At 38.1% G+C, this 15,061-nt stretch overlaps 1 protein-coding gene across 1 annotated transcript; it reads left to right on the top strand.

The window, feature by feature from the left end:
• The first annotated feature begins 5,536 nt into the window (after positions 1-5,536).
• On the top strand, positions 5,537-11,448 carry LOC103994244 (protein PAIR1). The gene is made up of 11 exons (XM_018829752.2): positions 5,537-5,734; positions 5,826-5,976; positions 7,654-7,807; positions 8,086-8,220; positions 8,435-8,487; positions 8,563-8,754; positions 8,987-9,049; positions 9,157-9,215; positions 9,612-9,750; positions 10,121-10,202; positions 11,160-11,448. Exons 1-11 carry the CDS (start codon positions 5,676-5,678, stop codon positions 11,264-11,266), a joined length of 1,194 nt encoding a protein of 397 aa, XP_018685297.2. The 5' UTR covers positions 5,537-5,675; the 3' UTR covers positions 11,267-11,448.
• The last annotated feature ends 3,613 nt before the right edge of the window (positions 11,449-15,061 follow it).

Raw genomic sequence — 15,061 nt, 5'->3', positions numbered from 1 at the left:
CCACTATGGGGTTTGGCTCGACCGTCGTAGCAGGTCTTCTGGCTAAGGTGCATAACTCGGGAGCGAGTCTGCTTAGCCAAGGTGCATGATCTCGAGTCTTCTTGTCGAGGTGTAGGCCTCGGGTCTTTTTGTTGAGGTGCACGGCTCAGAAGAAAGTTTGCTCGATCGAGGTGCAGGCCTCGGGTCTTCTTGCCAAGGTGCACGGCTTAGGAGCGGGTCTGCTTAACTGAGGTACATGCCTTGGTCTTCTGCTAAGGCACTTCACTCAGGATGTGATGTGTCATCTTGCCTTTAGGATTTGTATTGCATGTAGTGCTCATTTACAAAGGAGTCTTTTTGCTGCCTTGAGGCTTGATGTACTTAGGGGCCATGCTCCTCTTTAGGTTCCACTGATGTGCAGTGATTGGAGGTGCGGGTTCTATGGTGGGTCTACATCAACCACTATGGGCTAGGAAATGGATTCGCTTTAACAGAATCTATCGCGACATTTTACTAATGATGGACACTGGGGTGCAAGGCTACTAAGGTTCGGGCCACTAGGCTACCCTTGGTGCTGGTGCTGGCTCATTTATGAATAAAGGAGGTTGAGTAGAGGCTCCTGAAGGCTCAGAGGAAGTTATCAAGGATGAGGTGGAGACGTAGTGCTGTTGAGGCTGAGTAGAGGCTCACAAAGGCCCAGAGGGTAAGGATGAGGCACGAGCATAGGGCTGCTGAGGCTTGGGTCCTTGGTTAATACTTGATATTGGAGCTGGCTCACCTGTGAACAAAGGAAGCTAACCAGAGGCTTACAGAGGTACTACCGAGGTTGAGACGAAGGAGTAATGCCATCGAGGCTTGGGTCCTTAGGCTATCCCTAGCGTTGGAGCTAGCTCGCTTATAGGTTAAGGAAATCGAGCAGAGGCTTGCGGAGGCCCAGAGGGCATTACTGAGAATGAGGTGGGGTATAAGGCCACTGAGGCCTAGGTCCCTAAGTTGTCCCTAGTGCTAGAGCTGGCTCGTTTGTGGGCAAAAGAAGCCGAGCAGAGGCTTGCGGAGGCCCGGAGGGGACTATCGAGAATGAGGTGGGGGCATAGGGCCACTGAGGCTTGGGTCCCTGGGTTGTCCCTAGTGCTAGAGCTGGCTCGTCTGTGGGCAAAGGAAGTCGAACAAAGGCTTACGAAGGCCCGGAGGGTGTTGCCGAGGATAAGGCAGTGCTGTAGGGCTGTTGAGGTCTGGGATCCCTAGGCTATCCCTAACATTGGAGCTGGCTCGCTTATGGGTAAAAGAAGTTGAGTAGAAGCTTGTGGAGGCCTAGAGGGTACTAATCATATGTGTCTTGCAAGCCAATTACGTGAGTGATGACACATGTTATATGATATACACTCTTTTTGCTTATTATATATTTAGCTTTTTTTCACTTTATATTGCCTATTATATATATTGTGATATCCATAGATTTGTGCAATGAGAATCGGATCGTGATGAGATCACGATAATGAGATCGATTCGCTTTTAAATATAGACCCTCAATAATCTTAGTCATATGTTACTTGAGAGAGATAATGAGATAACTGAATAGGCTAGTATGCTATATACTTATCCATATGATGGAGGTGGCTGATCTCATAGTTGCTCGTGTGAGTACACTAGGGATACAATGCAAGTACTCATTAGAGAGCGAGTTCATTGATCAATATGCTTATAGAATACTAGATGATTGATGATTTCTCATTGTCAGACAATGATTCCGTTGTCCTAGTGATGTATCTGGTTCTTAGACTTGAGACACCAAGGATGTCTTATATGAGTACTCTACTATTTGATACCAGACTTATAGGTTAAAAGTTTTAAATCTAATATAATCGATTATCAAGAATAATAACCAACATTACGAGGGTTATTGAGTATCGATAAAGGATCATCCACTCTCAATGTCATGAGAGGAATATCCTATATGTTTTTGCTCAAGCAAATCCCTTTCTAGGGTCATTCAGATTGAGAGAGAAAATAGTTCACCGAGAGAATCTAATTAGAGTAAGAATTGAGTAGATTCTGTATGAGATTGACAACACTATACCCGATATATGATCTTTGAGATATTAGATGGATGAGAGACTATAGATACATGGTAATTGAGGATAGACATATCTAATGGATTGGATTCTCCTATATCGTCTAAGGACTGCGACATAGTGGTTAGTGCGTTCGTAGTCGATTAATCAAGTGAGTCATTATGAAGATAATAATTCACTGAGTCAGAATAAGTTCTGACAGGTATGACTCATATTCAGCTTAATATTGAGCATAGAGGGTCACACATATATGGTAGGTATTGCGACAAGTAGAGGTTTAGATATGAGATATCCGTCGAAGCCCTATCTTATTGGATATCCAATAAGCCCATAAATTCTTGAATCATATAGATAAGATCCAATAATAGCTAGTAAGAGATTATTAGGTAGAGATCTAATAATCTAAGTGGCTTAGTTAGTTGAATGGAGATCCAGTACCTAATAAGATAGGATCCATTAGGATAAGTTTATAGGAACTCTCTATAAATAGAAGGAAACCAAAGAATCATAGGTTAGACCCCTTTTAGCTAACATATTCTATTCTCTTCTCTCCCTCTCATCCTTAGCTAGTAGCTCCTATTTGGGGCATGTGGACAGCAAGATCTAGTACATAATAAGGTAGGATCAAATACCTAATAAGGCAGGATCCATTAGGATAAGTTTGCAGGAACTCTTTATAAATAGAAGGAAACCAAAGAGTCATAGGCTAGACCCCTTTTAGCTAACATATTCTATTCTCTTCTACCCCTCTCATCCTTAGATAGCAGCTCCTGTTTGGGGAGTGTGGACAGCAAGAAGGGTTGGCCACTTTTTGATCTAGTGGTATGCGTAGAAAGAATGTTTATGTAGCGATTTAAAAAGCATCTTCGCAGCCCCTACCATGTGGATCACTACTAAAGAGGAGAAAAGTTGACCTCCTTTATCCTCTCCTATAGATTTATAGTTTCTTTAGGGATATATGATCTCCCAAAGTAACATATCTTTCTTATATATGTAGTTTTCAGTTTTACGGATTTTGATGCACTAATCTTTGCACGATGATGAAACCTTTATTTTTAGGGGAAAAAATTGAGATTTTATTTTCTGTTCTTCTGCTATGCATGTGATACTACCCCAGATTTCCCAATAGAGGGTGTTGTTGAGGACAAGGCGGGGGCACAGGACTACTGAGGCCAGGGTCCTTATATTGTCCTTAACGTTGGAGTTGGCTCGTGTATAAGCAAAGGAAACTGAGCAAATGCTCGTGGAGGCCCAAAGGGCACCGATGAGGATGAGGCAATGTGCCATAGGAAGGGGGCCGAGGAACTATTGCGAAACATTGTTGATGCTCCGATAATGCTAGGAGAGGGCTTGCGGGGTTACCGCAAAGCCTTGCTGGACCTTGTCTAGCCTCCAGTTCATAGCTTGGAGTTTAGCTTTCATCGAGGGTTCCCAAGAGTTGTCAGATTGGGTCTCATACTCTAGCAGGGCTTTGATGCGACTTAGTGGAACGCTGCACTTTGCTGTCGAAAGCTGCGACGCGGGGCCACTCGTCCCTTTTGGCTGAAATGATCCTTAGAAGGTGAGGTATCGACTCCCTGATTTGACTTCGATAAGAAGATGTGCAGTCGGCAGTATGAGGGTAAGCTGTTACATCGGGGCTGTTAGCTAAGTCAATTGAGGGAGAAGTGGAGTGATGATTTGCATCATACATACCGGTAAGAGTCTAAACATGCTAAGTGAGACTTAAGAATGCTTATGACAAGATGAGCATGGGGCTTGTCTCTAACCTTAGGGGAAAGCCCTGGATCATTGAGTAAGCGCTAGTAGGGCCCCGATGTTTAGGTCGAAGTGGAGGCATCGTTCTGTTGAAATGGGGTAGTGCCTTCTCTACTCGAGGGTTCGTTGGAAGAAGTGGTTGAAGGATATTTCTATGACATTAAACCCTCCTTCCAGCGTCAAAATGATAATGTCACGAATACACTATTGATTAGTGAGTCGGCCTGGTTGGTTATCTACCGAAAGTGCATATGCCTTCTGATGACTCCTCCCTGTTGATGTGGAGTGCCGACATGGTGAACCAACATAGAAGGTATGCTTGGGAGACGGTTCGTCGGGGGCATTTGGCCTTGGAGTGGAGAGGCCGGGTAGAGAAATAGGGGTCTCCCTTATTGTGGAGTCATCTCCTAGCAGTAGGGTCGTCTCCTAGTCATCGGTAGTCTTGCATAATAGGTTTGCACCGGGTGTCCCGTCTCGACCCCTCCAATGCTTAAGTCAGTAGAGAGGCTGTGTAAATGAAAAAAGAGAGTAGAGAGGCTATTGCTTGCCTGGCTTTATAGCTTGGCCTGGGGCGTGCCTTTTATACTTGAGCGTCGAATGATCTGATCATGTGTTAGCCAAGGCCCCCCTTACTCTGAACAATGGAGATCTTAATAAGAGCATCTTGCTATCAACCATTAATACAAAGGCATAACTCGACATGTTAGCCAAGAGATACTTAGGGAAGTTAAGGCGTGTTGTTATTAATGATCGCTAGTTCGTATGTTTTTATTGTTTGTTAGTCCACATAATGAAGCGAGCTGGAGGGTGCCAATATTATCACTATCACTAACATTATCAATTACATTGAAAAAAATATAATATGTGACATTGGTCAATGCAAAAATGATAGGCAAACAGTTAAAATTATCTTTTTATCGGTAAATTTATTGGTAAAGTCGTTAGAAACAAAACATATGTTAGTGTTTTTCTTTGGGACAAATAGAATTATTTATTTTATTTATAAAACTATAGAGATATTAAGTATAAATTCTTCAAACTAATAGATATCCAGATTGATTAATATATTATTATATAAATAATAAATTTTACTTCTGAATTAGAGAATTCCTAGATACTACTTACAAATTATTACATACGTATTATTCATTTATAAATGTTTTAAGTATCTATATGCACATCAAAACAACTATAAGAACATGATCAAAAGTCAGTAGGAGAAAATAATAATACTCTTATGTTTCTTGAAATTAAAGTTCAACTCGCTTCAACGAGTTTTGTATAGATAAAACTCTAAGAGAATTAGTTAAGCATTTCTCAAAAATATTTGAACCCTGAGGAACAAGAAATCATGCTCACAATAATGTGAGCATGTTTTATTTCCAGCCACATTATTATAACAAAGCTAATGCAGGTGCTAAAATTTGATATATAATCACAGTATCAAAATTGATATTTTCTAAAAATGATATTAATCTGGATGGAGCTGCTACAAAAAATGTGCTAATCATGATTAACTAGACATTAAATTGTATTAAAAGAATAATTTTCTGAAGGAAATAAAAAGGGGTTGATATGATTACGACCAACGGAATATTGGCTATAACTGTAACGAGAATCTCTTTGAAGGGCAAATTAGGAATCGAACTAAAAAAATTCAAATTCCGCGGCTATAAATAAGAGTTCACCAACCCGCCTCCCCACCGGATCATTCGTGCTCGCTTTTCTCTAACAGACAACGAAGCCTTCGCCGACCTCCCGAAGCTCTAGGGTTCTTCGTCCTTGAAATCGATCTCTTCGTAGATTTCGGTGGGTCGGATCTAGGATTAGGGCTCACGGCGATCCAGATCGCGCGAGGAGAAACAGATGAAGCTAAGGATCAACAAAGCCTGCGATCTGGGCTCCATCTCTGTTCTTCCTCCGAGGTTTTCAGACCATTTTCTTTCTTTGTCCCTTTTACCTCGCTTGATCTTGATTTTTCCCCTCTATATGACTTATTTGGTCGATCTTTCTTAGGAGATCGGGCGGAATGAGCTCTGGAGGCGATGGACTGGGGAGGAGACAGGCGTCTCAGATCCGTTCCCAATCGCAGCAGTCGTTCTCCCAGGGCATCTCTCTGTCGCAGCTCTCCCAGAGCTCGTTTGAGGAGCCTCTGGTCAACGATCAGGTATTGAGCTCCATTTCTGCTCGTCAATGTGCAGGATTATTACCTAGATTGCTGGATGTCGTTTTATAGTTCTGTTTTTGAGTAGATTAAATCTAGAATCCCTTTATTTAGGTCAGGATCTGAAGAATCAGCGGTTGTCATAGACAATCTGGCTTGATCGTTCCTGTGCTCAAGTTTCTTTAGACCGTCTTACCCTATGTAATGGTGTAGGCTCATTCGTGTTTCTCCCGAGTGCCAAACGGCTTCTCTGTTATCTTAAATGTAATTGATGGTCAAATTTCCATGTAGACACATCATAAGTAGATTTGACACCTTAAAAACAGAGGAAGATTGCAAGTAAATCCATGATTAATGTCTAAGGGATAGCATTGTCAATTGATATAATAAACTGAATCTGATAATATGGAAATTGAGGTGCATATCTGTAAAACTAGCTTAAATCATCTCGTCCGCTTATGAGTTGATCATTCTTAGCTGAATCAATTGATATAGTCGCAGTTTTCTAATGCATGTGATGTCTGATAAATTTGCAACAGATACAACCTATCGAAAAGTTCAACATCTGGTGCAGGAAATCATGCATAGATAATTATACACTCATTTATGCAGGATAGCTATGCGGATCTGTTAGATTTTATTTTATAGTGGCTCCACGTTAGTTGGATACAAATAATTAATTATGATAGCATGGTGCTGATGGCCAATTTAAAATGTGTAATTTGTTTTAACGTAGTGTATGACTTTGTTGCAGAATGGGGTCCATCATGGTTCTGCATTGGGTTCAATAACCATGTCACATTTTTGAAAATTTAGCAGAAATCGTTCTATAAGTTTTTTTTAAAAAAGCTATCATAACACAACAGCTCAGCGAATACTTCGCCTGACAAAAAGATCATATAAATTGTTTTGTTTGCAATACTTCTTCCTATCTGCTTATGCATTTCCTGCTTCACTTACCCATGTGGTGAGAAGTGCAACATAAGCTGATGTGGGCTTCCTCATTGCCTCGCAGGACAGGTGATGTGCGTAATGTTGCATTCATTTTTTTTAACACTCTTCATTATATTATATGATAATCTACTTCCTGTGAAGATGTTATGCTTCAATTCCAGATATACTGATCTTTATGCATCTAATAGTTCATGCATCATTCCTTTGAGAAAAAAAGACCCTCAACGTGTCACATATATTTTCATCTGGTGTCTACTTTTGGTTTAACTTCTGTCAAAGAGTAAAAAATTCTCTCTTAAGGAAGAGAAAATAATTGGCTCATGTTGTTTACTGTCTACTTCTGGTTAAATTTCTTCTGGGCTAGAAATTTGCATCTAGAGAAAATAATCTCTAACTTGTTGCATGCTTAGAAGAAATATGTCACATGCTGTCCTCGATCGTTGTTAATTTAATTTTTTTATCTGGAGATAGAAATGTGATTCTCAAGAAAATATAACTCAGTAGAATTTGAAAATTCATCAAGAATTAAAAAAGAAAAGGAAATCATTTTAACTAAAAATAAATCATTCTGTTCTAACTCTTTGGTCAACAACTTATACAATGGTCTTATGCTTCTGCATAATTATTTTGAATATTTTGCTCTCCTAACGTGAAGAGCTTTCTAATATATAATTTTTCATATGCTGTTTTATGTCTTGTGTCTAAGTCTCTTTTTTCCTGCAATAGAGATTTGGTTCTCAAGAAAAAGATAACTCATTAAGAAAGATCTCGTCATTGGCACCGATCGCATTAACAAGAGAAGAATCTCAGCTACAGCTCACAAGAGCATCTAGCAATGTTATGCACCGATGGAATGCAGCCTCGATGTCAGATAATAGATGTAAGTTAGGTTTATCCATAGCTGTTGCTGCTTAAGTACTGTTTATGTCAAAGTTTCTGGTGATACCTAAGGTATAATTCTGGCAACTGATGTGCTACCACATTCAAAGCAAAGTGTTAAGTTCGATAGATATATAATATGGTTTTTGATGACTGAAGTTTAAATCAAAATAATTATTAAATACTATATAAGTAGTCATATTTCAGAGGCAAATTCATATAAAGTAATTGCAACTCAGGATTTATGCAGGGAATATCTTACTACTAACTCTCAAACAGTTCAGGTCAGTGAAGAACTTGAACACAAACTTCGACACATTGAAAGCTCAATCAATAGAGTTGGAATGATCCTGGATTCTGTTCAAAGTGATGTTATGCAAGTAAACAGAGCGGCAAAAGAATTATCATTAGAAGGTAAGCCTCAGTGGTGGACTTTTCCTAATGTTTAAATCAAGCAGAACAAATATATATTCACTTTAATTTTTTGGTAAAATTGTTAACATAAGTGTTAGTCTCACAGGATTTCTGATTCACATCCCATGGTCTAAAATTTTATTGCATGTGCATAATTGACTGCATAAATAGATACCATGATCTGTATAATCTCTTCATTGGTGTTTCTCTTCAGTGGAAGGGATAAGGCAAAAAGTAAGTCTTCTTGAAAACTCCATGCAACAAATGGTAAGTTAATTTTTTATTTAGTGATTTTTCTTGAAATTACAAAGATCAATGAACTAGCACAAAACCTGATGACAGGTGAAGTGGGAAGATGATATCAAAGCTTTTCTTGGTGGAAGCCTCACTTCCATTTCTGATCAGCTGATCAAAATCTCCAGTTCTGGCAAAGTAAATGAGATTGCCTCAGCAGTTGCAACTTTGCAAGAGCAGATGTTTTCACGTTTAGCACGACTCGAGTGTGAAGTTTGTAGGTTTTTTTCTGAAAAGGAGGTAGGCCTGTCATGTCTCGGACATTATCTGCATGGAAATGTTGTTGCTGTTTGCATATGAAAATTTTTGCTAATATGTTGATGATTCTGGATACTAGTCCAGCATCTTTGCTTTCTTTTCTGTCATTTTGGACTTTTCTTCATTTGCCAAGAAGCATATGCAAAAACATTATTAGCATCTAAGTGTTAGTACCCACACAATATCTCTTACCTTGATTCTTGATACCATCCAGGTAAGGGAAAGTGGCATTAAGTCCTCTAATAACCAACATTCAGTTAAATTCCAGTCACCTATGGTAAGTTTGCTCATGAATTATAATTTTAACATAAATCTGATATGGATCTGTATAATGTACTCTGAATTTTTTGTTTCTTGCCTCTTTATCTTATATCTTGTCTGCAGAGCGGAAATTATATGGATATAAAAGAGTCTCTGGAGGGCAATATAGAAGAAAAAAAAGTGTATGTTACAGTCATCTGTTTTTGTTCTATCACATTCATTACTGTTATAATCTAAACTCACTTATTAGGAGGCATAAATTTCTGAAAGAATTATTGCTTAGAAAATGGTGTCAAACTGCAATCTTTGGTGTTAATCGTCCGTCTAAAAGTTACAATAAGTTTTCAGATACATTATAGAAAGAGGATTTTTTGCAATTTGACCACTGTTTTGACTAAATTATAGCAGATGTTTAGGAAATGCGGATCAGCAGATTACTAATGCTTTTACCTTTGTGGTATTCCAAATATTCTTTTGAGGGTATTATTGCAAATGTTTATTTTCACACTACAGATTCTGAAAATTTATGTGCTCATTATTACATTTTTCTGCATTAATCAAAATTTGGTTGATATCAGTTCTGCTGCACCACTGATGAGCAACAAGCAAAGGTCTCCACCTTTTAAGAAAGAAGGAAAGCTAGAGTCATTTAAATCAAAGCTGACTGAACCAACGCATACTGTGAAACACAAACACATAATTCCTCATACAAAGCAGGTGATTTTTTTAAAGTTTGCTGCTTTTACAATAAAGTAAAATTTATGCTTGGGGTAATGCACTTTTACATAAAGTTCAATTTATGCTTGGAGTAATGCACTTGTTTCTGAACATGAAGACTGATCTTATCAGGACATTCTATATATTCTTGGTATCCTACATAATGTTACAAATTGTATGCTCCTCAGTTCAACATAGTGATGTAACAGTTCGAAGACATCTCAGAATTGTGCTGTTTAGAACTTGAAAAAGCATAGGGCCTATACTGAGTAACTGGGACAAGACCTTATCTTTGGCTGTAAAATTCTTGCTGATTTGTTGTTTGTGTTTATGTATCACGTGATAGTAATAATTGTCCATGGTGATGCAGGAAGAATTTGTTAGAGTAATCGTTGATTTAGATGAAGACAGTGATGGAGGCATCTCATGCCTTATAGTGAACAAAGGAACAGGTAACTTAAGCAACTTCAAGTAACATAGATAAAAAGTAGCTTCATAATATTTGGAATAAGGAAATCTTGAAAACTTCTTTTTCCTTATTGGACTAAAACAGGATTAACAAGAGTGTAGATCTATTAGTTGGATCTTATTTTTTGTAACATTCAAGAGTTAACCTTCTACCCAGCTTTATTATATCTTCTCTTTAAAAGTGAAGTTATGAAACAAAAAAAAAAAAAAGAAACAGGTTTTTTGTCATCATGATGCACACTAATTCTTAAGAAGAGTCATCATGAGGTACACTGATGTGATTCAAGCATATATATTAACCAAAAAGCAATTCTAAGGAAGATGAAATCACAAAGTTTGGTTTCGTCTCATGAATCTTGATATGATACAAGAAAAAATTATCAAATTTAGGCCATAATTAGATTGGGCATCTGTTGTTACATTGATATCTTTACTTTTTTTGGCAAGTAAAGCAATATCCAAATGTGATTACAGCCTCCAGCATACGTGTTAACCAAAAAGAAAATTCGTGTAAGGACAATCACAGTCTCATCCATCATGATTGGAGGAGTGAGAAAAACAGATCCAATTTTCTGTTATAATTAGACTGAAAGCATGTTGTTAAATTAGTATCTTTAGCTTATCAGTAAAAAAAATGCAAAGGTGATTAAACAAACATGAAAACTAAAAAGAAAATTTCAGTATAGACAACCACAAAGTTGGGTCCGATCTCATGCTTCATGATGCATTCATGATAAATAGAATTAATTAGACTGCTTTCTATCATTAGTATCTTTTTCTTTAGTAAGACAACTATTCCAAAAATTGCAAAAGAAACAAAACACTTGATAACTTCCTTTTGCATTAAGAACAAGCAGATATTGATGTACATAGATCGCATCCACACTAGTGGAGCAAAATATAAATATTATTTCTTCAAGTTACCACTGGTCTTATTTCAGGGAAGAAGAGTAGCTTTATGGAGGAAGTTCAGGAAGACACTCTGCGAATTCTAAGAAAAGCAAGGATGAAAAAAAGAAGACAGATGAATTCAATAACTGTTGTTTAAGGTGAGACACCATGTGCTTGTCCTTTGGTAAACCACCAGCCATATTAAGAGTATTATGATGCTTTCACTGTTGGTTACACAAGTAAAATCGTCTGTTTCAGTTGCCATACAACCAAAAAAAGATCAATTAGTACAGTCACTTCTCTTATCTAGCTCAAATCTTATCAGAGCATTCCTGCCAGCTCAAGCCATGCCATCATTGTTTTATCTTGTGCTTGATAAATTTGGCTTCTAGAACCAGAAGCATGATTGTCTCTAAGAAGTTAATAATATGTTGTTACTATAATAAAACTTAAATTTGGGCAGCTTAACTCTCATTATTTTGTCAAATCTCATTATATGAATAGGTGAATTTTTCTCCATTTACATTTCACTAAAGAAAAGGACGAAAGAGGACATTGTTTAATTGATACATGTAACTCTTATCTTTTATTTTAATTTTCCATTAAAGCCTTTCGAGCTTCATGTTCAAATGTATCAAAGAAATATAACAAATACACGGAAATTAAGGTGTAAATGTATATAATTCATCTTCTGTTATCAATGTTGTTTTTTCTCGTATTTCCTGTGGACGCATCTGTTCATATTTTGATCTTTGAGCATATGCATTGTTTTAAAACAAGAGACCTTTTTCATCTTCTTATAAGAAAATTGTCCAATAATTTGGGCAACAATATCAAGAATTAATGTAAGAAATGGTCTATCTGAGCCTCTAGTTGGATGACAGTAAGAGTCTTGACCACAAGTTACCCCACACAAACAGTATCTGTTAAACAGCATAGAAGACCTTGATAGATTTTGATCATTGTGCTGATTGATAGATCCAACCTTGTTGCTTTCCGCTTTCTTTTGCTGGACAGAAGATTATGAAGGTATGTACATTATAATTTTGCTTTAAACTATTTTTATCTTCATGCTTTGCAATTAATTCCAACAGTATTCTGCTGCTGTTGATTTTATTAGGTATCCAGTTATCCTTTTTTTGTTTTTGCTGCGCGAGGTGATTTAATTGACACTAGATTCTTGAGGTTCTAGTGATATCCAGTTATCTTTTTTTTTGCTCCTCGTGTGATAGCCTATAGGCTTTCCTCTTGTGCTGGCATTCAGCCATCAGAAGCCCCAAATTAGGCACCCAATTTATATGAAGGATTGTGAGTGGGGAGCATCCATCAAAATTCCTGCCGTCATGGCGAAGTGCTCAACCGGCCACTTGCACAAGAGCTAAGAGCCAGAATGGGAAAGCGCAGGACATTTTGTGAAAGTTGAGTCCTCCCATCACCCTCATATCGAACTCTGGATTCCTTTCCCTTTTGACCTTCCATCACCTCACCGCACAAAAAGCAAAGGGAGCAACTAGGACTTGAAAACTAGTAGTGGGGCACTGAAAACGTGTTTCAGATGACTTCGCCTTTAGGCATCTAACGAATCAAGTGCTAGAAACGTTGCTCCAAAAACCACGTTCCAGCCGCTAGAAACGTTGCTCAGGCCCTGTTAATTCAGATAGCAACAACTATGTCTTGTCTATACTTCTGATGATTCGGTGCCATTGAATTCTTTGGGTTTGTCATTATTTGAGCAATTCACTAGACCAGATAATGAAGCACAATCACACTAGTTTAATATGACTGTTTGGGTAGCTGGTCTAGATCAAGCTTCTTGCTTCTTTTTCTTCCCAATCAAGCACACATATATTTGGACCGTGACCAATACGCTAGACAGGATACTGGAGCACAAACAGCATTAGTTTAATATGACTCTTTCGGTAACTGATCTCGATCAAGCTTCTTTCTTGTTTTTCTTTCCAATCACCCTTGTCTGCTTGATGACTCTGCCGACACAAGCAGTACTGTCCATAGGACAGCCAGTTCAGCACAAGGTAAATTACTGCTCGCAATCTGTCATTGGTAACGCAGTCCTTGTTTCTAGAATTTCAATGTCCATTTGATTCCATCATTACACTTCCTTTTAGTTTTGATTTATTCTTTTGTTCGCATCTGATATTAACTGTTTTGGCTAGAAGAGGCCAATTATCAGAAGTCGAACAAATATAAGCTGGACAATGAAATATCCGTCCAGTGGAATCTTAACTTAGGAAGAAGTCACTTAATGTAATTGTTCTCAAAATTAATTTACTCCCTTGGATGTCCGTAGGTTGCCTTCGCTTTAGATGCATGGGTTGTCATTGGTTGCATCATTACAGCTGTAATCACTTTACAAGTAGATAAATCCTCCAAAATTCTTGTACATGGAAACGATGGGTCATCCATCTTAATGTAGCATAGCTGGCTCATATTACAAGGACAACCGAGTTTTTGGCTTGGTCCATCCACAACCTTTGGAGGTCACTTCCTAGGACAGGCAAACACTTGTACAGCTCATGCTGCTTCTTCCTCTTCCTGGCGGGGGTAATAGAACGCTTTACTGTCAGGCGGACTTTGAGTGCTAGAAAGATCACCCGCTTACCATGATCCACGCAATTACTTTGTGCACAAACGACCCTTCTTTTTATGGCTGGAGTCCCAGAAAAATGGATGATACAACTGTGATTTCTCATATGTCCATAGACGTAATGGTGGTAGGTTCAGTGAGGATTTGGTGTGGAAATTGATCGACTCCGCATGCAGACAAAGTTGGTAGGTTGGAAATGTGTGTTGTTGTTCATTAAGAGTCCTTTCTACAGCAAGGTGGGAGAGAGTTGGACAAGAGCAGCTAGGACTGAATGTGATGTTAGATAGTTCATGCGCACAAGAGGAGATATGAATGCGTTAAGGACTAAAACTTGCACTTTGGATCTTTGGTTACAGATGAAATTTTCAACTTCAGATAAATTTATTGAATTTCACAGTGTTAAAACAATACTGTGTCTCTTCCATCGCAGGGTTTTCTCAATAAGCGAACAAAATGGAGATATATCACCAGCAGATAGTCTGCATCCTGATACTGATTCCTGATTGTGAATTAACCTCCTAAATCCCATCCATGGCTGCGATTAACCACTTATTTGAATCCCAGCGGCCACCCCTCATTAGAATTGGGGTGGGTTGTCCTGCTGTTTAGGAGCATAGGGTATGAAAGCTTGTCTGATTCCCAACTGCATGACTCAGGAGAATGGGCCCATTGCATGCGTGGTCTGAGTGCCACATGCCAAGTGACATCATCATCACCATGATCAGCTCATGTTGGTCAGACTCTTCTGCAATAATCCAAATTATTCTATGAATAGAAAAGCTCGACGTTGTACTCTTGTGACATCCACCTAACTTTGCAAAAACTTCTAGGGAGAGAAGATAAAACTTGCATATGCCTTTTGTAAATAAGATCAGATATTCACCTGATTAATAGAGTTAAATCAGTTTAGGATTTGTCCCACATTCACATTATTATGGACTAAATGAGTCAAATCACATATGGGTAATGGCTCAAATTTAAATATCATACATGATATTCAATCGGAATATAGTAAATGAATCTGGTCTAATTGATTTCGGCTTCAATAAAAAATCTAATATAGTCTAAAAAATAACACCTTTGAAGGCATTAATCCAGCTTAATGGCTACTTCATTTGATTTATTTTCCATTCATTTTGTTTCATCTTCTTTTGTTTATTCTACATGTAGACATTATTTAATATGATCTTCGTTTGGATCCTCGGACCTACCTCTCTACCTCTCTTAGAAAAGGAAAGATTTAGATGCCATAATTAATTATGGAAGAGACAAACTAGCAATAAGCAATTAAAAAATATATCAATGACATAATACTTTCTTTTACAAATTTTGATGATGGCTAAAATT

The sequence above is a fragment of the Musa acuminata genome, chromosome BXJ2-8 (genome assembly GCF_036884655.1).
Source record: "Musa acuminata AAA Group cultivar baxijiao chromosome BXJ2-8, Cavendish_Baxijiao_AAA, whole genome shotgun sequence".
In the NCBI taxonomy this organism is placed as follows: Eukaryota; Viridiplantae; Streptophyta; class Magnoliopsida; order Zingiberales; family Musaceae; genus Musa; species Musa acuminata.
The sequence above is the reverse complement of the archived record's forward strand: the minus strand, read 5'-3'. Positions and strand labels throughout refer to the sequence as shown.

What these genes read in the sequence shown, in the direction of transcription:
- LOC103994244 (XM_018829752.2), top strand. Translation starts at nt 5,676, where the DNA reads ATGAAGCTAAGGATCAACAAAGCCTGCGATCTGGGCTCCATCTCTGTT. An exon ending in ATCTCTGTTCTTCCTCCGAG is followed by an intron (nt 5,735 to 5,825) that starts GTTTTCAGACCA and finishes GATCTTTCTTAG; the next exon opens with GAGATCGGGCGGAATGAGCT. An exon ending in AGCCTCTGGTCAACGATCAG is followed by an intron (nt 5,977 to 7,653) that starts GTATTGAGCTCC and finishes TTCCTGCAATAG; the next exon opens with AGATTTGGTTCTCAAGAAAA.